Source organism: Accipiter gentilis, chromosome 5, assembly GCF_929443795.1.
Source record: "Accipiter gentilis chromosome 5, bAccGen1.1, whole genome shotgun sequence".
NCBI classification, from domain to species: Eukaryota; Metazoa; Chordata; class Aves; order Accipitriformes; family Accipitridae; genus Astur; species Astur gentilis.
The window spans coordinates 4,377,398-4,398,196 of record NC_064884.1 but is presented as its reverse complement, the minus strand read 5'-3'; the positions used below and the strand labels follow the sequence as shown (position 1 = coordinate 4,398,196).

The 20,799-nt window shown below is 58.3% G+C and overlaps 2 protein-coding genes across 4 annotated transcripts; one reads left to right on the top strand and one right to left on the bottom strand.

Moving 5' to 3' along the window:
* The first annotated feature begins 1,106 nt into the window (after positions 1-1,106).
* ESAM (endothelial cell adhesion molecule) lies at positions 1,107-10,622 on the top strand. Of its 2 annotated transcripts, XM_049800812.1 has the most exons (7): positions 1,107-1,198; positions 6,779-6,936; positions 8,488-8,701; positions 8,789-8,944; positions 9,218-9,340; positions 9,478-9,616; positions 10,033-10,622. In XM_049800812.1, the coding sequence occupies exons 1-7, from the start codon at positions 1,153-1,155 to the stop codon at positions 10,382-10,384; spliced, it is 1,188 nt and encodes a 395-aa protein (XP_049656769.1). In that variant the 5' UTR covers positions 1,107-1,152; the 3' UTR covers positions 10,385-10,622. The 2 variants fall into 2 exon arrangements, with proteins under 2 accessions (XP_049656769.1, XP_049656770.1); XM_049800813.1 differs by lacking the exons at positions 1,107-1,198; positions 6,779-6,936 and adding an exon at positions 8,235-8,358.
* A 41-nt stretch (positions 10,623-10,663) lies between these two features.
* LOC126038712 (neurogranin) lies at positions 10,664-20,781 on the bottom strand. Of its 2 annotated transcripts, XM_049800814.1 has the most exons (5): positions 20,370-20,781; positions 19,854-19,924; positions 19,627-19,713; positions 13,374-13,580; positions 10,664-11,741 (listed from the first exon to the last, which is right to left on the bottom strand). In XM_049800814.1, the coding sequence occupies exons 1-4, from the start codon at positions 20,521-20,523 to the stop codon at positions 13,374-13,376; spliced, it is 519 nt and encodes a 172-aa protein (XP_049656771.1). In that variant the 5' UTR covers positions 20,524-20,781; the 3' UTR covers positions 10,664-11,741. The 2 variants fall into 2 exon arrangements, with proteins under 2 accessions (XP_049656771.1, XP_049656772.1); XM_049800815.1 differs by lacking the exons at positions 19,627-19,713; positions 19,854-19,924; positions 20,370-20,781 and adding an exon at positions 15,696-15,864.
* Positions 20,782-20,799: the final 18 nt, after the last annotated feature.

The following is a 20,799-nucleotide window of genomic DNA, read 5'->3' as shown; positions in this document are numbered from 1 at the left end:
CGGTCCTAATAAAATCAAGCAAACACAGACGGGCTTCAGCAAATGTCTTTCTCCTCCTCAAGGGGGGGGAATTTGGAGGCGGGGGGGGGGGGCAGAAGTCTTTTCCTGGGATATTTCCAGCAGGGCTTCATTGCAGGGGTCGTTATTGCGAGAGATGTTTAGTTTATTTATTTGGAGGGGGGGGGTGTGAGTACCGCTGGAGCTGGTTTCATTCCCCATGGAGATGCCCGAACTATTTGAAAACGTGAGGACCGCTGCCTGGCTGGAGCTTGGCATCGCCTTTGGATGCGGTGGAGCCCTGAGATGGTGGAGAGAGGAAGAGGAGGAGGTCACACACACCCCCCCCGCCTTGCTCCCAGTGTTCAAAATAGAGTGAATTGCCCCAAAATAAGGGCGTCTTGCCCTGAAGAGCCTCGGCTGGGAGCCGAGAGAGAAGCGTCGGATGGACCAGGAGGTGAGATTGCCGGCAGGGAAAAGGTGAGATCCCGGTGGGATCTGGCAGGGTTGATCCCCCCAAAAGCCTCCTCGCTCTCCGAGGCCGAATCCTGCAATCCCGGCGGCCGGGCTGGATTTATGGGGGGGGAGATGAGGGCGAGAGGGGATTAATTCTGCCCCCCCCCCCCCCCCGCCTCCTCTTCTGCCACAGGCGTCTAATCTCTCGGCTCCTGCTCTGAGGTCTGACCCTGGTTGGATCGAGGACCGGGATAACCTCGGCCGAGCCGGGGAGGATTCAGCCTGGGGCTCCCTAAAATGGGAGGACCTTGATCCGGAGGCTCAAAAATGACCTTTTTGGGGTAATTTCTTGTTGAGGATTCATGTGTTTATGGCGGGGATGGTCCCCCCTGCCACTACAGCAGGGCTGGGGCTGGGGGGGGGGGTTAGGGGTCCCTGTACCTATGCCACATTGCACACCCCCGCCTTAAAACCTTAATATCATAATTAATTAGCAATAACATCGTTGTATTCACGGGTTGGGGGGGGAACACGGACGCCCCCCTCCGCTCCGTGGGGTGGGGTAGGAAGAAGCCCCGCCCCTTTTCTCTTCCCCCCGCCCCCCTTCTGCCTCCAGGCCACGCCCCCACCTGCGGGACCCCGCCCCTCCCAGGCGCGGCCCCGGCACCTGCTGAGGCGGCGACGGCGGCGGCTCCGGCCATGGGCGCGCTCCCGCGGGCCGCGCTGGCGCTGGCTGCGCTGTTGGGTGAGCCCGGTGGGGGGGGGGGGGGGGATGACACCGGGGCTGGGGACGGGTTTTGGGGGGGGGGGGGGGGACACCGGGGCTGGGGAGAGAAAGGGGGGGGGGGAAATGGGACGTAGCGGGTCTGGCGGGGGGGGGTGTGGGGGGGGTCACCGGGCAAGCCGAGGAGCAGCCCCCCCCCCCCCCCCCCGGGGGGGGGGGGGGCACCCAGTGAGAGGTTGTGGGAGCTGGGGATCCCCGGGCAGGACGCTGGGGAGGGGTTTTTTTTTTGGGGGGGGGGGGGTCAGAGCAGCCAGCGGTCACTGTCTGAAGCCACGATTCCTGCCCCCCCCCCCCCCCCCCCCCGACCCCAGCAGGCAGGTGGGTGCTGGGGGGGGGGGGGAGGGGGATACACCCCACCCCACTTTTGGGGTGGCCTGAGAGGAGAAAATCTGGGTTCCCCCCCCCCAGAAAAACCACTTTGTTCCTTGGGGTTGCCCAACGGCGCCGTCCCGCACCCCTAAAACCCGAAGCTGCCCCTTGGGTGGGGACGGGACACCCCAGCGTGCCGGAGCCGATAATTCACCTCCCTGCACGGTGTCGGGCGGGGGGAAAAAAAAAAATGAATTTTTTGTATTTTCTCTTCTTCTCATGATAAAACTCCACCACCTCCCTTGTTTACCAGTGCTTTACGGCCAGCCCAGCTGGTTTTTGGGAGGGATGGGTCTCAACCCCTTTCTGTCTTTGGGGTTCCCCCCCCCACCCCACCCCCCCGTTATTCCCAACCCTACTTGAGATTTTTCGGAAACGCAACGGTTGCTCCAAAGGGAAACGTCCCTTTGGCGAAGGAGAGGCCTTTGGGGAAAGGAAACGGCCCCAAAAACAATGGCCCCGGCGTTTCCTCCCCGGCGGGACACTGGGTGGGGGTCCCTGCTCCCGGAGCTGATGGGATTTGCTCCTTGAGGATTTGCTTTCATTTTTTTTCCGTGCTAAAAGTTAATTAAAGGGTGTCGGGATGAGGCCCGGGGGTCGCTTCGTCCTTAAATCCAGCCGGGATGCGATGAAGGAGGATCCCAACGGCATTAGTTTGCACCAGCTGGTGACGGATTCCCCCCAAAATGTCGCGCCCGAGTCCCGGGATGCGATGCGGTAGAGACTGAGAGCGCAAAACCACAGGCAAAAGATGCTTTTGAGCCCAAAAGGGGTGTTTTTCCTTTAAGTTTGCTTTCAAACATCCCGTTCCCACCCTGCGGGGTCCATACGGGATCGTGATGGGGAAAAGCAAAGCAAGGGGTGATGCTCGGCATCCCTGTCCTCATTCCCATCCCAATCCCCATCCCAATCCCCATTCCCATCCCATTCCGATCCCCAACCCATCCCCAGTCCCCATTCCCATCCCAATCCCATCCCCAATCCCCATTCCCATTCTATTCCCATCCCGTTCCCATCCCCAATCCCATCCCCATCCCAATCCCCATCCCATCCGCAATCCCATCCCATTCCCTTCCCATCCCATCGCCGCTTCCTTCTCCTACATCAGGGGTTAAAGCACGTTTCTATCTATAGCAAAGTCACGTATTATCATTATTATTATTTTATTTTATTTTTTTTTCCCAAATTTGGCCTCTCCGGAGGATATGGCGCTTTCTGCCCCCCCACCCCCACCCCGGGGTCGTGAGAAAAGCCACCATGGATTTTCCCAACGGACGCTGCTCCGCAGCCCGGCATCTCCTATCTACCCGTTTATAAATAGTCGGAGTTAAGGGAAGAAAAAAAAAAAAAAAAATCCCCCAAAAATAATAATAAAAAAAAAAAAGCTGAGTGGCTGCGTCACATCACCAAGATGCTCTTTGACCTTTTTCCGAGGGTTTTTTTTTTTTCCTAGGGGTCATTTTTCCAGCCAGATTCCCGCTGTGTATTTTAAATCCCAAGCTTGGTCTCTTGGGATTTAATTTGGGTCTGGGTTTCACATGACTCCAGCGCCTTAATCCTATCGAGCGGGGTCATCAAACCCCAGCCGCCTCCAGCCTTTAATTCCCCATACGGTTAATAGCTTATAGGGTCGGGTGGGGTTTCTTTTTTGGGGGGGGTGCTTTTTAGGGGGGGTTCAGGCGCCTTGAGACAGGAAGCAGCTTTTGGGGGCTGAAATGATGCGATTTTAGAAGAGGATGGGGTGTTTAATATAGGCGCGGTGATTAATATCGAGGTTGCCGTAGGCGCGCCGGGATTTAAAGGTATTTTTTCTCCGTAGGGAAAAATTTCAAAGGTAAATTTCAAGGTGGTTTTGTTTGGGGTTTTTTTCCATGGGGGAAAAAAATGAAAGGCATTTTTTAAATGTAAAGGTATTTTTTCCCTAGGGGAAAAAAATTGAAGGTATTTTTAAAGGTAAATCTAAAGGTATTTTTTACCCTGGGGAAAAAATGGAAAGGTATTTTTAAAAGTAAATTGAAAGGTATTTTTTTTCCATAGGGAAAAAATGGAAAGGTATTTTTAAAAGTAAATTGAAAGATATTTTTTTTCCATAGGGAAAAAATGGAAAGGTATTTTTAAAGGTAGATGGAAAGGTCATTTTTTCCGTAGGGAAAAAATCCCGGCAGATGGGCTGGAGCAGAGGGAAAACACCCGGGCAGGTGCTTAGCTCAGGGCGGCTGGATGAAAATCCAGGTTTTTCAGCCCAAATAGCAGCCGGGAGGTCCCCCTGCCCCCCCGATATGCGTATGAGCGCCGGGAGCGGCTTAATTTTTTCGATCTGGTTAAAGCATTAGAGGATTTGAAGCGGCGAGGTGGCTAAAGCTGGAGCTGATGCCAAAGGGTTCGGTCCTGTGCCCGCAGCTCAAGCACCAGCTCTCCCAGCCCTTTTTAGGCTCAGGTTTGGCCAAGGTGAGAAATTTTGGTTGAATTCTGCAAGTAAAAGGGGATTTTGAGGCGCAAGCATCCTCCAGATCCGGATCCATCCACCTCTCGCCAACGTGATGGAGGGGGGATGATGGAGCCGCGATCTCCTGTCACTGGATTTTAAAGACAACAGAGCAAAGCGGCGGCCACAGAGCGCTGTTAACATAATCATCATTAGGTTTCAGAGTTAACACGCCTCGGTGAGAGCACAGGGTGCCTGGCCTGCAGCGGGCGCTGGCGGGTTTGCCGTGGTTGAGACACAAGGGGCTGTTTTCATGCCTTGGTGTAGGACGGGAAACCCCCAGCCAATGCCAGAGCATCTTTTCCCCCTCTGGAGCCCGGATTTCCCCAAGGACATGCAGCACCCTTTGGCCCATCACCTTTTTTGTGCCCAAAAAATGATGCTGATGGAGGAATTGGGCTGAAAACCCTGGATTTTCTCAGCTGTTGGGGATGCCTGGAGGTTTAGGAGCTGTGGTGTCATTTAGTGAGGCCATTTGCATAATTAATGAACATACTACTATTATTATCATAGTTTTTATTATTACTACAACTACTACTACTATTACCATCACTATTGTCATTATTACTATAACTACTATCATTATTCTTCTGAAAATATAATTCTATTCATAATTATTATATAATTTATATTACATAATATCTTTTTTAGTATAGAAATTACAATATATTTTTTATATATCATATCTTTTCTTCTAGATTATCTAAATTTAATACAATTATATATATATAATGATGAAGGAGCTGGGCAGAAAACACCTGGATTTTCCCAGCTCTTGGGGATGCCCGGAGGTTTAGGAGCTGTGGCATCATTTAATGATGCCATCGGCATCATTAATTAACTATATTATTAGAATTATTATTAGCCATCGTTATTACTATTATCAGTATTATGATCGCTATTTTGATTATGATGATCGCTATTATCACGATCACATCCCCACTATTATCACTATTCTTATAAAAATATATAATTATCATAGAATATACGTTATCTATTGTCTATTTTATTATAGAAATTGCAATGTAATTATTAGATACCGTATATTTTCTTATATATTATCTAAATTTAACACAATTATCTTTATAACGATATATAATTCCAATAGAATTCCCCTTATTTTTCCATAGTAGATATTTTATTCTACCCCACAGCTCATTAGAATTCATAATAACTAATAGTATCAATGATTTTGCCCCCGATGGGAGTCACGGGCAGGCTCCTTGCTGCCGTCTCCATCACCCGCCGGCATTTTTTTTCCCCCCTCGCCAGGACTTAAGGGTTTATGTTCTTAGCCTGGGTGAGCTATTTATAAGCATCCTCACCAGACTGGGGCTGATTTCTCCTGGTTTTTTACCAGGGAAGGGAAATTTGATTTTTTTTTTTTTTTTTTTTTTTTTTTTTTTTTTTATTCCTGGGAAGACTTATCGGCCGGAGCAGAGTTTCCTGCCTGGAGCTGGAAGGCTCCGTCCGGAAACCCCGCCGATGCCTTGTCAGGAGGGGGGATGAGCGGATGCGGGAAGGAGGCTATAAATACCCCCCAGCACCTTGTTTTCCTCATACCACCCTTGAAAAAATCAAATTAAAACCCCTGAGTTTGTAGGGAAGAGGGTGAGGCTGTCGGGGGCTCCCTAAATCCTTCAAAACCAGGGCTTTTTCCTCAAATCCCAGGTGGCAGCAAGGGTTTGGGATGGTGGGGCAGCAGCAGCATCCTTCCTCGCCCCCCCACTCCTGCATCCCAATCCAGAGCATCCCTGGGGCACTGGCAGGACCCGGGCCAGCCGGGGACACGGATCGATGGGCGGGATGCAGGGATGGAGCCGCTGGGATGCGGGTCTTCGGTGGTATTCCCCCCGGGGAAAAAAAACCAAAACAAACAAAAAAACCCCAAACAAACAACAAAACCCCCCAAAACAAACCCAGCCTCGCCTGAGCCGATTAATTTTCCGGCTGAGCCTTATGGGCAAATCCAGGGAATAATTATCCCCTGGGAGCCGAGCATCCTTTGCCGCTCCGTTGTACCAGCTCGTATCCCATTGCCTCCTCCCAGTGGGATCTGGGGGGGGATGCTGGGATGCAGGGGACATGGGGATGGCGTATTTGGGATGGGATGCGATGGGATGGGGGGGGGGGGGGGGGGGCGGGAGAGGCCACCCATAAATAATCCCAGTTTAGCGCTGGCAGCAAAAAGGGGGGATGCTGGGAAGGGCTTGTGGGGTGCATATGGGTGCCCCCGCACCCAAAAATGAATCCTATGGGGTGGAGGATCTGGTGTGGCATCCTGGGGGGGGGGGGGGGGGCGGGGTACCCCAATACTGGGCTAAAGGGGGGCGTCTGGCTGCTGGAGCCCCTTGGGGAGAGGCGGGGGTCCCCTGGGAGGTGGGGGGGGGGGGGGATTTTCAGCCAGAGGTTTTCCCATCCTAGACTTGGAGGGGGGGAGGGGGTAGACAGGGATGGGAGGGAACGGCATTGTCCTGCATCCTCCGGAGCAGCCGGAAAGCCCTTCCCGTAGCGGGGCAGGAGGAAAAATGTCCTCCCGGCCCAACTTCCCAGCGATAACCTGGGATTGTTGGGTTTTCCCTTGGGAATGGGGAGGTTTTTCCAACAATTGGTGGGGGTTTTATGGAAAAATGGCACCAGAGGGGTTGAGTCACGTCCCGTTTTCTTCCCTTTCCGGACGGGGGCAGGTGTCTCCTCGGCCGTGTTGGAGGTGCACGTGGGCACAGGCTCGGTCTTCTCCGTGGAGGGGCAGCAAGCGGTGCTGCCCGCCTGGTACACCAGCCGCTCCCAAAAGAAGCCCTACGTCACCTGGCTGCTCGATAAGGACGATGCCGACCCCTTCCAGGTGAGAGGTGGGGAGGGGATATGGATGTGGTGGGGCACGGAGGAGGACAAGCGGGGAGGTGGCCATGGTGGGGGGGGTACCCATGATGGGGAGGTGCCCGTGGTGGGGTGAAGCTCACGGTGTTCACCATGGGGAGGTGCCCACCGTGGGGTGATGCCCGTGGTGGGGGGATGCTCGTGGTGCCCATGATGGGGAGGTGACCGCGATGGGGGGAACCTTGTGGTGCTCATAATGGGGAGATGCCCATGATGGGGAAATGCTCATGGTGCCCAAGATGGCGAGATGTCCACCATGGGGAGGTGCCCGTGGTACCCACGACGGGGAGGGAAATGCCAGTGTTGCCTTCAGTGGAGAGGTGCTTGTGGTGTCCATGGTGGGGAGATGCTCATGGTGCCCAAATGGGGATATGCCCATGATGGGGGGAAGCTCATGGTGCCCGTGAGGGAGAGATGTCTACCATGGAGAGGTGCCCGTGGTGCCTGTGATGGGTAGATGCCCATGATGGGGACATGACAGTGGTACCTGCAGTGGGGAGGTGCTTGTGGTGCCCACAGTGAGGGGACGCTCGTGGTGCCTCCGATGGGGAGGTGCCTCCGATGGGAAGGTGCCCATGATGGCAGATGCTTATGGTGCCCACAGTGGGGAGATGCCCATGATGGGGAGATGCTCGTGGTGCCCAAGATGGGGAGATGTCCACCATGGGGCGGTGCCCATGGCACCCATGATGGGGAAACACCCATGTTGCCTGCAATGGGGAGGTGCTTGTGGTGCCCGTGGTGGGGGGATGCTTATGATGGGGCGAAGCTTGTGGTGCCCATGATGGAGAGATGTCCACCATGGAGAGGTGCCCATGGTACCTATGATGGGGAGATGCCCATGATGGGGACATGCCCGTGGTACCTGCAATGGGGAGGTGCTTGTGTTGCCCACGGTGGGGGGATGCTCGTGGTGCCCACGGTGGGGAGGTGCCCATGATGGGGTGAAGCTCATGGTGCCCACCATGGAGAGGTGCCCACCACGGGGAGATAGCCATGATGGGGGAGATGCTTGTGGTACCCACAATGGGGAGGTGCCCATGATGGTGGGATGCTCCTGGTGACCGTGATGAGGTGGTGCCCATGATGTGAAGCTCATGGTGCCCATCACAGGGAGGTGCCCACCATGGGGTGGTGCCCACAGTGGGGGGGATGCTCGTGGTGCCCGTGATGGGGAGGTGCCCTTGACGGGGAGATGCTCATGGTGATGGTGTTGCGTAGATGCCCACGATGAGGTCGTGCCTGTGGTGCCTGCAATGGGGAGGTGCTTATGGTGCCCGCAATGGGGAGATACCGATGATGGGGAGATGCCCTTGGTAGGAGGATGCTCATGGTGCCCACGATGGGGAGATGCCCACGGTTCCCACGCCCTGGATGCTCAGGGCAGGTGAGGACGGAGGGGGCTCAGGCAGCAACCGCTGCTCCGCAAAATTTGGGATTTGGCAGGGGGGGGCAGGTTCCTCTCCTGCAACACCATCTGGAGGTTGACCAAAGCAGGCGTTTTCCCCCCGTGCAGATCCTGACCTACCTGGACGGGATGGTGAAGGTGGAGGAGACGGACCTGAAGCCCCGCGTGGGGTTCCTGTACCCCGTCCTCACCCACAACATCTCGGTCTTCATCAACGCCACCCGGGAGCACGACTCGGGCCAGTACATGTGCACCGTCAACGTGGTGGACGACGACAGCGGCACGGGCAAGAACGTCGGCGTCATCAACCTCACCGTCCTGGGTAAGGCTCCGCTGGTCGCCCTTCGAACTGACACCCCCTCCCCTCCCTTGTCACGATGTCCCTCGGGACTAACGTCGGTGCCCGCAGTGCCGCCAGCCTCCCCCGCCTGCCAGCTGCACGGCAACCCCACCGTGGGAGCCAACGTGACGCTGAGCTGCGCCTCCGAGAAGGGGAAGCCCTCGCCCGCGTACCAGTGGGAGCGCACGGCTCCCACCCTGCAGGTCTTCTTCCCCCCCGCCCAGGGTAAGGTGGCACCAGGGTCGGGGCGGGGGGGGACGACGACGACAGAGGGGACGGACACCAGGGGAGCGGAGTCGGGGGGGCTGGAAAATCCCAGGAAGCTTCAGTTGGGGGATGCTTTTGGCTTCGTCCCTTTAACTCTGCCCGTTCCTGGCCTCGCTGCGTGAGCGGGCAGGGGAATATCCCCTTAACTCTGCCCGCTCCCTGTGCAAGGAAGGCGGAGGGGGGGAGTGGGGGGGTTGGCCGTGGAGCAGCACCCGAATTTTTCACCCGTAGACCGGGCCAGGGGCACCCTCAAGCTGACCAACCTCTCCCTGGAGATGTCAGGTCTCTACGTCTGCGTGGCCGAAAACCGAGCGGGTTCGGCCAAGTGCAGCATCGTCCTGGAAGTGCACTCAAGTGAGTACGTGTCCGCAGGGCTGGGGCCAGTGGGGGGGGGGGACACACATGGTCCCCACGAGGTCCCTGTGGGGTCCCTGTGGGAATAAGGGGGGAGGCAAACTCCCCCCCACCGCCTGTCTGTCTCTCTCCGGCAGCTAGCACCAAAGCCGTCATCGCCGGCGCCGTGCTGGGCTCCCTGGGCGCCCTCGCCACTGTCATCTTCTTCGCCCAGCGGGTCGTCGGCTACCGGAGGAAAAAACGTGATAGCCAGGAGGAGGCAGCCAATGAGATCAAGTGAGGCACCCCTCCTGTGGAGGAGGTTCAAATCGTCATCGCTAGGTTTCAGGGTTAATGTGGGAGGAGGAGGTTTCCACCTCTGGCCAGTCATCATTAGGTTTCAGAGTTAAGGGGCGGGGGGGGGCGAGGTTTCCATCTCTGGCCAGTCATCGCTAGGTTTCAGGGGTAACAGAGGAGGGAAGGAGGTTTCCACCTCTGGCCAGTCATCATTAGGTTTCAGAGTTTAAATAGGGCATTTTTCCACCTCTGTTTTTCCCCCTTTCCCTCTTGCATCCCTGTTTTGGGGTCCAGGAGCTCTGCGCGACCTCAGGGGGCCCGTTGCTTTGCAGGGGCGGGGGGGAATGCCGGGGAGGGGAATAGCGGGGTTTCCCGGTGCCGATGCCAATCTCTCCGACGCTGTCCCATCTCGGCAGGGAAGACGCCGTGGCCCCCAAAACCCCCTTGTGGGCGAGGAGCCCAGCTTCGGACACCATCTCCAAAACCAGCACCTTGTCCTCCATCGCTGGCACCCGGGAGAAACCCTACGGAGCCAAACCCCCCTCCGACACCGCCTCCATCCTCACCGCCACCGGCAGCTACCGGGGACCCCCACCCCGGGGAGGGGGACGCACCCCCAACCTCTCCCCCCCCGCTGTTAACGGGGTCCCCCAGCGTCGCCAGGATCCGGCCCCTGCCCCGGGGCCATTGCCCCCCTCCAGCTTGGCACGGGCGGGCGCCGTCCCCGTCATGGTGCCGGCGCAGAGCCGAGCTGGCTCCTTGGTGTGAGCCCCCTCCCAAAAAAAGGGGTGCTTGTATCCGGCACACACCACCACCCTCCCCCATTTTCTGGGGTGTTTTTTTCCCTTTTGGTTTTTTTTTTTTTTTTCTTTTTAAAAGACGCCTCGAGCAGCTAGACTCGTCGTGGGGTTGTTTAATGGGTGCAGGAGGCTCCCCAGGTTTGGGGGGGGCCGAGTCTCCCCGTAAATATAACACCCCAAAATAGCCCCGGCCCCACCCAGAGGGGGGGTCCTCTTCTTTTTTTTTTTTTTTTTTTTTTTATATATATATATATATATCTCAGTTGAAATGGGGGACTTTTCATAAAAGAGCATTAAAAGCGGCAGGGGGGGGGGGCGACAAGGGGTTGGGGGGGGGAGATACACTTTTTTTAGGGGTTTTCTGATTAAAAGCTGGCCGTGCTGTCCGGTGCTGTGGTTTTGGGTGAGTTTGAGGGGATTTAGGGGGTTGTGGGTCCTACGTCCCTTTGGGTGATGTCATAGCGACTGTGTGATGTCACGGTGGCTGGGTGATGTCACATTGCACCGGCCAGGGTCCTCAGGATGGCGTCCTGGCATGCATGTGTTGTCGCACCCCAAGACCCGTTGCCTGTCCATCACCATGATGTCAGACCCTGCCCCAATCCTGAGTCGGGCAGTATGATGTCACAATGAGCGTGTGGCATCACAGCATCCGACTCATGTCTGTAGGACATCACGCTGGCTGTCACATGTCCATCAGTGGTGTTGCGCGTGCCTGCATGATGTCTCGCTCACCATCACACTGTCAGCAGTGACATAACGCATGCCTGTATGACATCGTGCCTCTGATCATGTCTAGCAGTGACGTCCCACACACCCGTATGATGTCACAGCAGCCGTGTCACGTTCAACAGCGACGTCACACCACCCAACTTCACGGCTGCAGAGCATCACGCGAGCTATCTCCCACCCACGAGCGGCGTCACGCGCGCTTGCGTGATGTCATGCCAGCCATCGCGTGCCCTGCCGTGATGTCACGCGCCTGTCCGTTGTCACACCGGCCGTTGCATGCCTGCCAGTGACGTCACGCACGCACGTGTGACATCGCTGCTGGGCATCACCCGCCCCACGGCCATCCCACCTCCGCGCTGCTGTGACCTCACCGCTCCGCCGGGTGACGTCGAAAGGCGCCAAGGACAGGCTGGGCCTCCGGCAGGGACGTTTATTGGGGCGGGGGGGGGACGGGGCAGGGGGGGGCAGGCAGGGGCAGGGCCCAGCTGCAGGGGGACCCCGGGGGGCGCATGCGGGGGGCTGCGGGGCGAAGCGGGGGCTCCTGGGCCTCGGCAGTCGGCAGCGAGGGGGGTCCGGGGAGCGCCTGGTGGCCCCTGCAAGCAAGGAGAGAGCTGTCAGCCCTGGGCCTGAGCTCTGCCTGCACCCTGCCTGCAGCCTGCGGCTGCACCCTGCCTGCACCCTGCCCGCGCCCTGTCCCCTCCCTTCCAGCACCCCTGCCTGCACCCTGCTCCTGCATCCTGCTGCTGCAGCCTGCGCCTTGCCTGCACCCTGCCTGCGCCTTGCCCGCACCCTGCTTCTGCAGCCTGCTCACATCCAGCCTGCAGCCTGCCTGTATCCTGGGCCCTGCCTGCACCCTGCCCGCACCCTGTCCGTGCCCTGTCCCTTCCCTGCCCGCACCCTGCCTGCACCCTGCTCCCGCATCCTGCTGCTGCAACCTGCACCCGGCTCCCACACCTTGCCTGCACCCTGCCTGCAGCCAGCCTGCAGCCTGCCCGTATCCTGGGCCCTGCCTGCACCCTGCCCGCACCCTGCCCCTGCCTTCTTTGCACCCTGCCCACACCCCGCTCCTGCAGCTTGCAACCTCTCCGCGCCCTCCCCTGCCCTGCCTGCACCCTGCCTATGCCCTACTTGCAGCTCACCCACACCCTGCCTGCACCTTGCCTGTGCCCTGCTCCTGCACCCTTGTCCTGCCCACCTCCCGCTGCTGCCTGCAACCTGCCCTCACCCAGCCCCAGCCCAGCAGCTGGGGGGGGGGCACCCAGCCCAGGCCCCCCAGGAGCAGAGGACCCTGGAGGGAGGGGTCTTACCTGATGCAAGCTGGCTCAGCCCACCTAACGAGGCAGCCGTAACGAACCTCACGGACCTAATGAGCTTCACAGCCCCTGCACTTGGCAGCTGCCTCCCCGTTGCACGCCCAAGTGCATCCTCACTGAATCCTCACCGCAGCCCTGTTGCATCCCCACTGCATCCCCATTGCTTCCCCACTGCATCCTCACCGCAGCCCTATTGCATCCCCACTGCATCCCCATTGCTTCCCCACTCCATCCCCCCTGCTTTCCCATTGCATCCTCGGTTCCTTCCCGCTGCATCCCCACTTCATCCTCATTGCATCCCCACTGCAGCCTCCTTGCATCCCCAGTGCATCCTCACTTCATCCTCAGTCCATCCCTGTTGCATCCCCACTGCCTCCCAGCTACATCCCAGTTGCGTTCCCACCAGCCCCGCCACAGACACGTGGCCGTGCCGGCAGCAAGACCTCCCTGCCGCTAACCCCAAACTGGCCTTCCCGGCAGCCGGGGCTGTTCCCCGCTCACCACACCGGCACGGCACGGGGTACGGCACAACCAGGCCCCCCCGGGCCCCGGTGCCACGCGGCCTCGGCACTGTGGGTGCTTTTTAAATTTACCTTTTCCTGCCAGGAGACTGTGACACAGGCTTTTAAAAATAGCATGTGCTGAGGCGAGGCGTTCGGGGTGGTGTTGCTAAGGGAGAAATTCAATTCAAATCTAGGGCTTCGCCTTCCCATGCTAACTACTACGGCGCGCTCCCAAAATTAGGGCAGGCAGGGGCTGCCTGCCTGCCGCTGCCTGCATGCTTTCACCTCCTGGGAAGAAAACCCCCTTCTCCATCCCGAATCGGTGCGGGGAAGGATGCTCGGAGCAGCAGCCTTGTAAAAATGACCCCGATTTTGGCCGAGGGGCGATAAGGGAGATTTTGGGGCATACCTAGTCGCCGTTGCGGAGGTCGCTGCCGCGGGTGCTGTTGGCGCACTCGGCGTCCTTGGTTTTCCGATCGATCTCACCCCCTTTGATCTTCTTGCGGGTCATATGGCCACGGAAACTAGCCTGGATCTTGGCGGCCGCCGCGTTGGCGTCGGGATCGTCCAAGGGGATGTCCAGGATGTCCTCGTCCAGCTTCGTGCAGGCTCCCTCCTGCCAGCGCCAACGTGAGGGTTATGGCTGGTGGCACCCCAAAAAGGGCATCTCCCCCCCCTCCCAATTTAATCCATTAAATAAGGTCCTAAATTAGGCCCTGTGCTAAAAATTAGGGTTCTTTGCTAAAAATCAGAGTCCCTTGCAGGTGCTTTGGGGGATTTGCAGCTGAAGGTGCAAGGGGGTAAGATGCTTCACCCCCTGCTCGTCCCTATATCACCACCTGGCTGCAAGAAGCCAAACCCCAGCCAGCCCTGCTGGGATCAGCCCCTGCTTCCCCAAAGGTTGTGATTCAGGGAGAGGAGCATCCACGGGAGCATAGGGTAGGTTTTTGGGAGGGGGATTTTCAGCGCGGGGGGGGTCACACTGCGCAAGGCGAGCTGGCCGTGCCTCAGTTTCCCCTTCCCTCACAGCCTGTTGCATCCACCTGCATCCCTGCTCAGGTCTTTGGCTGAAAACACCAGGAAATTTGGGCAGGGAGCAATGCCAGAGAAGAGGAAAAGCCCTCCCCCCACAAGGATAAATCACTGCAGCCCACTGCCCCTCTGGCTGCATCCCACCGGAGCAGTTGGACCCAACGTCGAGGTCAAGGGGGGAAAAAAAAAATCCACGGGAAAAAGAAATGAGATCGGAGCCAGCCGGCGTTGGATGGTCCAGTGTCGGCAGCAGTGGGGGTGCATCCTTTGCAACACCCCGGGTGTGCTTTTAAAGCATTTAAAGGAGGGTTGGTTTTTGTTTGGGTATTTTTTTGGGGGGTGGGGGGGGTGTGATACCTGAAAACTGCAGATTGGGGGGGGGGGGGGGGGGGCGGGGACATGCCCTTCCCCTCGGAGCTTGCCACGGCTCCGCAAAGTTGCTCGGGTTGTTTTACCGTCGTGAAAGGTGAGGGGAGCAAAAGAGCGGCGGCGGCTTAAGTGATGGGTCTGAGGTGGAAATGATATGTCCAGGGTGGAAATGTTATAGCCAGGGCTGGAAATCCTATAGCCAGGGCAGAAATCCTATAGCCAGGGAGAGGAAATCCTATATCCAGGAGAGAAATCCTATATTCAGGGCAGAAATCCTATATTCAGGGCAGAAATCCTATATGGGGGGGGGGGGGGGGGGGAACGGGATGACACCTATATCCAGGGGAGAAATCCTATATCCAGGAGAGAAATCCTATATGCAGGGGAGAAATCCTATATACAGGTCAGGGAAATCTATATACAGGAGAGAAATCGTATATTCAGGGGAGAAATCCTATATACAGGGGAGAAATCCTATATCCAGGGGGAGAAATCCTACATTTGTGTGGGGAAATCCTACATGCAGGGCAGATAAACTCTATATGCAGGGGGGATAAATCCTATATACAGGGTGGGTTCCGCCTCTCTGGAGGCACCCAGGAGGGCAGACGGGTGCTTCTCCCTGTGCTGCCAGCTGAGCAGGAGGGGGAAGAAGGGGAAAAAAAAGGTGGTGGGGGAGAAAAGGGGGGAAAGAGGAGGAAAAAAAGGGTGAAAAAAAGGGAGAAAGGTGGAAAAAAGATGTGGTTTTCTGCTGGATCAGCTCCCTGAGCCGGCTGGGCAGCAAGCGGTGCTCACCCTGGGGTGCGGACGGAGAGGTGCAGCCCCCTGCTCGCCCCAATTTATCCCTTTATCCATAAGCAATCCCAATCCTGCCTGGAGAGTAATTGGGGGGGGGGGGGGGGGAAGCAAAGCAGAACCCCCTGTCTCGCCACTGGATTTGGGACAGGGGGGACTTTCCGGACATGCTGGCCATGGTGTGGGGTGGCTGCCAGCCCCAGTGGGACAGATCCTGAACTGGTGTGAAATGGGAGTTGGGGGGGGGGGGGGGTTAGGGGAGAGGGGGGATATGGGCCTGGGGGTTTGCAACAGCACTGGGTGGGCGGGTGGGGGACACGCACGGAGTCGGTTGAGGTCTTGGGTGCAGCACCCATCGCAGCATCAACCCCCTTACAAATACTCCCCCTCCTCCATCACCACCCCAAATCCCCTCCGCCACCCCCGTACCCCGCTCCGTGGTGGTGGTGGGGGGGGGGGGGGGGGCAATAATAATACTACTAATAAATTAAATGCAGAAAAACGAGGTGCTGGGAGAAAAGAGGGGGGGACCTACGTTGCAGCAGTCCATGGCGGAGGACGGGTGGGTGGCCAGCGATGGGCGAGGGGCTCCGGCAGGGTCTCGCTTCCCCGGCAGCTCTCCCAGCGCAGGTGGCAAGTTGAGCGGAGCCGCTTGCCTACGTAATGCGCTTTCCTCCGGGCGAGCCTATCAGCCCTACACCCCTGCCAGGCTTTTAGAGAGTGTGGGGGGGTGTTTCTTATTTTTTTTTTTTTTTTTTTTTCCCTTTCTCCTCTTTTTTTTTTTTTTTTTTTTTTTTTTTAACCTCCTCCAATTTTATTTCACAGCCTCCAACTCCCTCCTAACACTTAAAGGAGCCGGCAGCTCGCATCGGAGTTTCGTGCATTATAAAATTATACGCGGAGGATGCGATCAAATATTGAACGGCGGTTTCGCCCTCAGCGTGGTGGGTTTAATAGGGCCCTACTGAAATGTGCAGCGATTTTGGGGGGGGGGGGGAGAGGGGGACCAAAGCTGCAGCAAATGGGGGTGATGGGTTATTTTGGGGGGGGGGGGAAGATGCTTGGCCCGCAGTGATGCTGGCAGGGGTTTTTGCTCCCCCGGGTTTGTTTGCACGGGGGGTAAAAACTTCACGACTTACTTAGGGCTTGGTCCCGAAGGAGGGTGAGGATGGGAATGATGAGGATGAAGATGGCGAGGATGAGGATGGTGAGGAAGGGTGGGCATGGCGGGACACCGCGTCCCCCTGAGAATCCGCTGAAGCCCAGGGGTGATGTCCCTAAACGGGCTCCACACGGAGGAGGGGGCTCCGCTTTTGGGATTTGGGGGTCCCTTCCCTGCTGGCAGGAGCATCCCACCCCCCCAAATTTGGGGTGTTTTCCAGCCAGACCTGCAAACCCAGCCATTTTTCCAGACCTCGGTGCTCTCTGCGGACCCCGCTTTCACCTTTGGACCATGCCGAGGTGCCCGGGGCTGGCAGGGTGAGATGGGGGGACCCCCGGAAAGAGGAGGGACCCCCCAGGCCGATGTGGGGGGCTGCAGCCCACAGCCCCCCGCATCGCCTGCCTCGCTCGCCTCTAATCCGGGTTTGGGAGTTGCTAAGCAACTGCATAAGTCGCCCGTGGGCTCTGTGCGACAATGCCAGCTCCGGCCGGCCCCCGAAAAGCGGCATGGCCCCCCCAGCCAGGCACCAGCACCCAGCGGCCTGCCAACACGGTTGGGCCTTGCTGACCCTCGCCGGCCTGGCTTGCTCAAGGGGGTCTGCCCTGCTTGGGGGGCCTGGTGGCATCGACCTTCCTCTTCGCCATCGGTGGTATCATCATCATCACTGTCCCATTGACATCGGCGTCCCCGTTCGTGGCACTGTCACCATCCCCCACTGCTGCCACCATCCCCGTCCCCATTCCTGGCCTCATCCCCATCGCCTCCACCACCGTCCCCGTCCCCATCCCCACCATCATCCCTGTCCCCGTTCCCACCATCGTCCCCTTTCCTGTCCCCATACCAACCACCATCCCCATCACGATCCCCATCCCCATTCTTGTCCCCATCACCCCTACCCCTGCCCCCAACCCCAATTTCCACCCCATCAGCTCTGTCCCCACCCCTGTCCCCATGCCCCTCCCACCCCCAACCTCAACCCCATCATCATCATCATCATCATCTTTGTCCCTAGCCCTCTCACCATCCCCACCATCACCCTCGTCCCTGTCCCTGTCACCATCCTTGTTCTCGTTCCCATCCCCGTCTCCATCTCTGTCCCTGAGGCCCCTCCAGCCGGGGTGCAGGCGGTGGCATCCCCTGCCCGCCCCCCCCCAACACCCCCAGCTCCCCAGGACACCCAGACCACCCTGCTCCCCATCCCGTCCCAGGTACAAGGAGAGTGGAGCCCACCCCTGCTGCCCCCCCGCCACTGCTTCATCCACCCTTCACTGGCCGATGGGGGTCAGCCACCCCCTCCCAGGCAGCACCCAGGCACCCAAACCCACACACGGTGAGATGGGTGCTCCCCAAGCATCCCTCGATTCCCCCGCCAGCCGTCAGCACCTGGCTCTCCCCACTGGAGCTGCATTTCCACCACCACCTCTTCCCACCAGCCCGGTGGGGGTGGGGGGGGAAATAGCTTTGCTCCAGAAAACCCCGCTCCAGCTTCCAGGCAAAGCCTCGGCTGCTCCGCTGGGATTTTTAGATGGGAAAAAGATCCCTTTCCCTTGTTTTTTTTAGACCCTCCAGATCCATCGCTGCCTGCTCTGGTGAGGGAGGACAGGCTGTTTTGGGGGGAGACGAGCGGAAAGGGTTTTTGGGGTGACTTGTGCATCAAGGATATGGGAAAAGCAGCCCCAAAACTGGGATGCAAAATACTGGGAGGATCATCCCGGTACCAGTAAACCCCCCCAAGAAGCACAAAACCAGGGGGGTTTGGGAGCAGTTTCAATGCAAGTGTGGACAGCACCTCATTTTTGCCAACAGCACGCAGCCTCCCTATCCCCAAAAATCCCCTCCGGCCGCGGCCCCCCAGTCCTGGCAGAACTGCCGAGTGCCGGCGTCTCCCGCAGACTGCGGCTGCGGAGGAGGGATGCGAAATGCCAGAACATTTCTAATTATTAACGGCAGTTTTTGAGCCCATTCCAGGCTCTGCGTTTTTCCTCCCTGGGTCCCCTCATCCAAGAAAACAACCCACCCCAGGGCACAACATGGGGGGGGGGGGGCGGGGAATATTGGGGTGATGCTTTTCCAGGTGCTCCAACACATCCAAAATCTGAATCCCGATAAAATAACTTGTATTTTGGAAAGGAGGGGCGGACACCACAGGTGGCAAGACCCCCTGGAAACGTCCCACCATCATGGTTTGAGATGGTGGCACTGAGGTGTTATAAAAATCCTTAAAAAAATAGGGGGGGGGGCTGGATTTTATGCTGGAAAGGTGCCCTGGGCAGGCAGTGTTGCCGGCTGCCGAAGCAGGAGCCGGCAGCCGGTGAGGCGGTGCTGGGAGGGGGGGGTCAAGGCGTAGCTGGTTGGCATCAGCCCCAGCGTAGGGTCCCCGCCAGCATTTTTCCCCATCCCTTCTTCCTGTTTTTACCGGGGGAGCCGCCGCCGTGCCCCATGCTGTGGGCGAGCACCGCACGCCGCATATGGCTGGCTGCCCCCCCCGGGGAAAAACAGGAAGGGGGAGGTGAAACTGGGGTGAGCATTGGGGGGGAGGGGGGTTCAGTCACCCCCCCAAAAAAAGAGCAGCTGGTTTTGATGCAAACCCCGTCACCCCTTTTTTTTCAGCACCGGTTGGGATTTTGAAACCACTTTGATGGGAAAACAGGAATTTCACCAGTTAGAATGGGATGGGGGCCTCCCCAGTGCTCCCCAAAATGCTATGGAGGCATCTCAGCTGGGGGGGGGGGGGGGGGGGGGGAGAAAAGGAGCAATGTCACATCCCTCCTTCGCGCGGGGACGCTATTAAATTTTTGACAACCTCCAGGGATGCAGGGGCCTAAATATAGAGACTTAAAATATCATCTCAAGCTCAGCCCAGCTCCTAAACCCAGGTTTTTTTTAGGGGAGAAATCTCAGGTGAGAGTCGCTAATAACGGCGGGGACCTCATTAATAAAAATTCTCATTAAAAAAGTGCCGCCGGGGTGGGATGGGAGATAGTTGCCTGCCTCCGAGAGAAGGGCAGGAGCCTGGTGGGGAAATTGAGGGTTTTGGGTTTGGGTTTTTTTTCGAGTTGTTGTTCCTCATTTTGGGTTCGGATGTTGCCAAATGGGGGATGTGGGGCGAGCACTCAGGTCAGGTCCCCGGGGAGGTGTCCCTTTTAAAGACAGCTATGGGGGTGCAATCCCCTTCACCCATCGGTTTGCTCCTCTCTGCTGCATCATGGTGAGGATTTGGGGCAGGAATCATGGTGCATTGGTGCTGCTGGGTGCTGTCAACTACCCCTGATGCTGTTTTGGGTGCGGGCACTGTGTCCCTTACCGTATCTGTGAATGCAGCGCTGCCTGCCTGCTCTCCTGCCTTCTCCTCCTCCTTGTCCTTGTCCTCCTTCTCATCCTCCCCTGGCTCCTGGAGGAAAAGCAGGAAAACCTAAAATTTAGGTGGTGTGGGACAAGGGCAGCAGGGCCAGGGTGGGTGCGGGGTCCCAGACCTTCACCTTGGACACCCCAAATTCGGGACCAGAGGGGCAAGCGGGGAGGGCAGCTTACCTGGAAAAGAGGCTGTGTGAGAACCTCGTCCTCCAGCTGGGCTCCCCACACCACCAGGTCAGCTGAGCTGTCTGGGGAAGGAGGAGGTTTGATGCCACATAGGATGGGCACACGGGGCAGGGCTGGTGCCACGCGGGATGGGCACGATGGGAAGGTGCAAAGTCCCTCAAGGATGGGCGCAAGGGGCAGGTGTGGTGCCCTGGGCGATGGGCACATGGGGCAGGCACAGTGCCACGGGCAATGGGCACACGGGGTAGGAGTGACACCCTGGGTGATGAGCGCATGGGGCAGGAGCGACACCCTGGGTGACAGGCACTCGAGGAAGGCACAATGCCACGGGTGACGGGCACATGGGGCAGGCCTGATGCCACGGGCGATGGGCACGTGGGGCAGGAGCAACACACCGGGTGACAGGCACACATGGCAGGCGTGATGCCACGCAGGACAGGCAGGCCATGCAGCATGGGGCAGGGGATGGAGGTGCAGGGATGAGTGCTGCTGGGCCGGACCACTCACCCTCTCTCTGCTCCAGCAGCTTTTGGAAGTGCTGAGCGGCAAAGGCCACCACATCGGCGGGCTGTGCCCGCAACACCTCCAGTGCCAGCCCCTCCAGCAGGTTTTTGAAGCCGGCGGGCAGCCGCAGGGTGGTGCTGGAGGAGGGGATGGGCATGGCTGCCTCTCCCGGGCCCCCCCAGTAGCGGCACAGCCGGGATTAGCGGCGACCCGCACCCCCCGCCGTTCCGACCGAGCACCGCCGGGACTCGAACCTGCGGCCCAAGAGATGATGGGTCGGGCTGATGGATAGCGCCGCCGCTAGGGGGCGCTCCCAGCCCCCCCAACCGCACCGCCCGCCGCGCCTGCGCACTGCCGCCTCTAACTGCGCCTGCGCGGCGGCTGCCCGGCCAGGGCGGGGTGAGCGGTCGCGGAGGGCCCCTGTCTCCCCGAT

Coding starts and splice junctions, on each gene's coding strand:
- ESAM (XM_049800812.1), top strand. CDS start 1,153: ATGGGCGCGCTCCCGCGGGCCGCGCTGGCGCTGGCTGCGCTGTTGG. Junction 9,341..9,477: donor CGTCCTGGAAGTGCACTCAA/GTGAGTACGTGT, acceptor TCTCTCCGGCAG/CTAGCACCAAAGCCGTCATC. Junction 9,617..10,032: donor GAGGCAGCCAATGAGATCAA/GTGAGGCACCCC, acceptor CCATCTCGGCAG/GGAAGACGCCGTGGCCCCCA.
- LOC126038712 (XM_049800814.1), bottom strand. CDS start 20,523: ATGCCCATCCCCTCCTCCAGCACCACCCTGCGGCTGCCCGCCGGCTTC. Junction 19,925..20,369: donor GCTGCTGGAGCAGAGAGAGG/GTGAGTGGTCCG, acceptor CTCCTTCCCCAG/ACAGCTCAGCTGACCTGGTG. Junction 13,581..19,626: donor GCGCTGCATTCACAGATACG/GTAAGGGACACA, acceptor TGGCGCTGGCAG/GAGGGAGCCTGCACGAAGCT.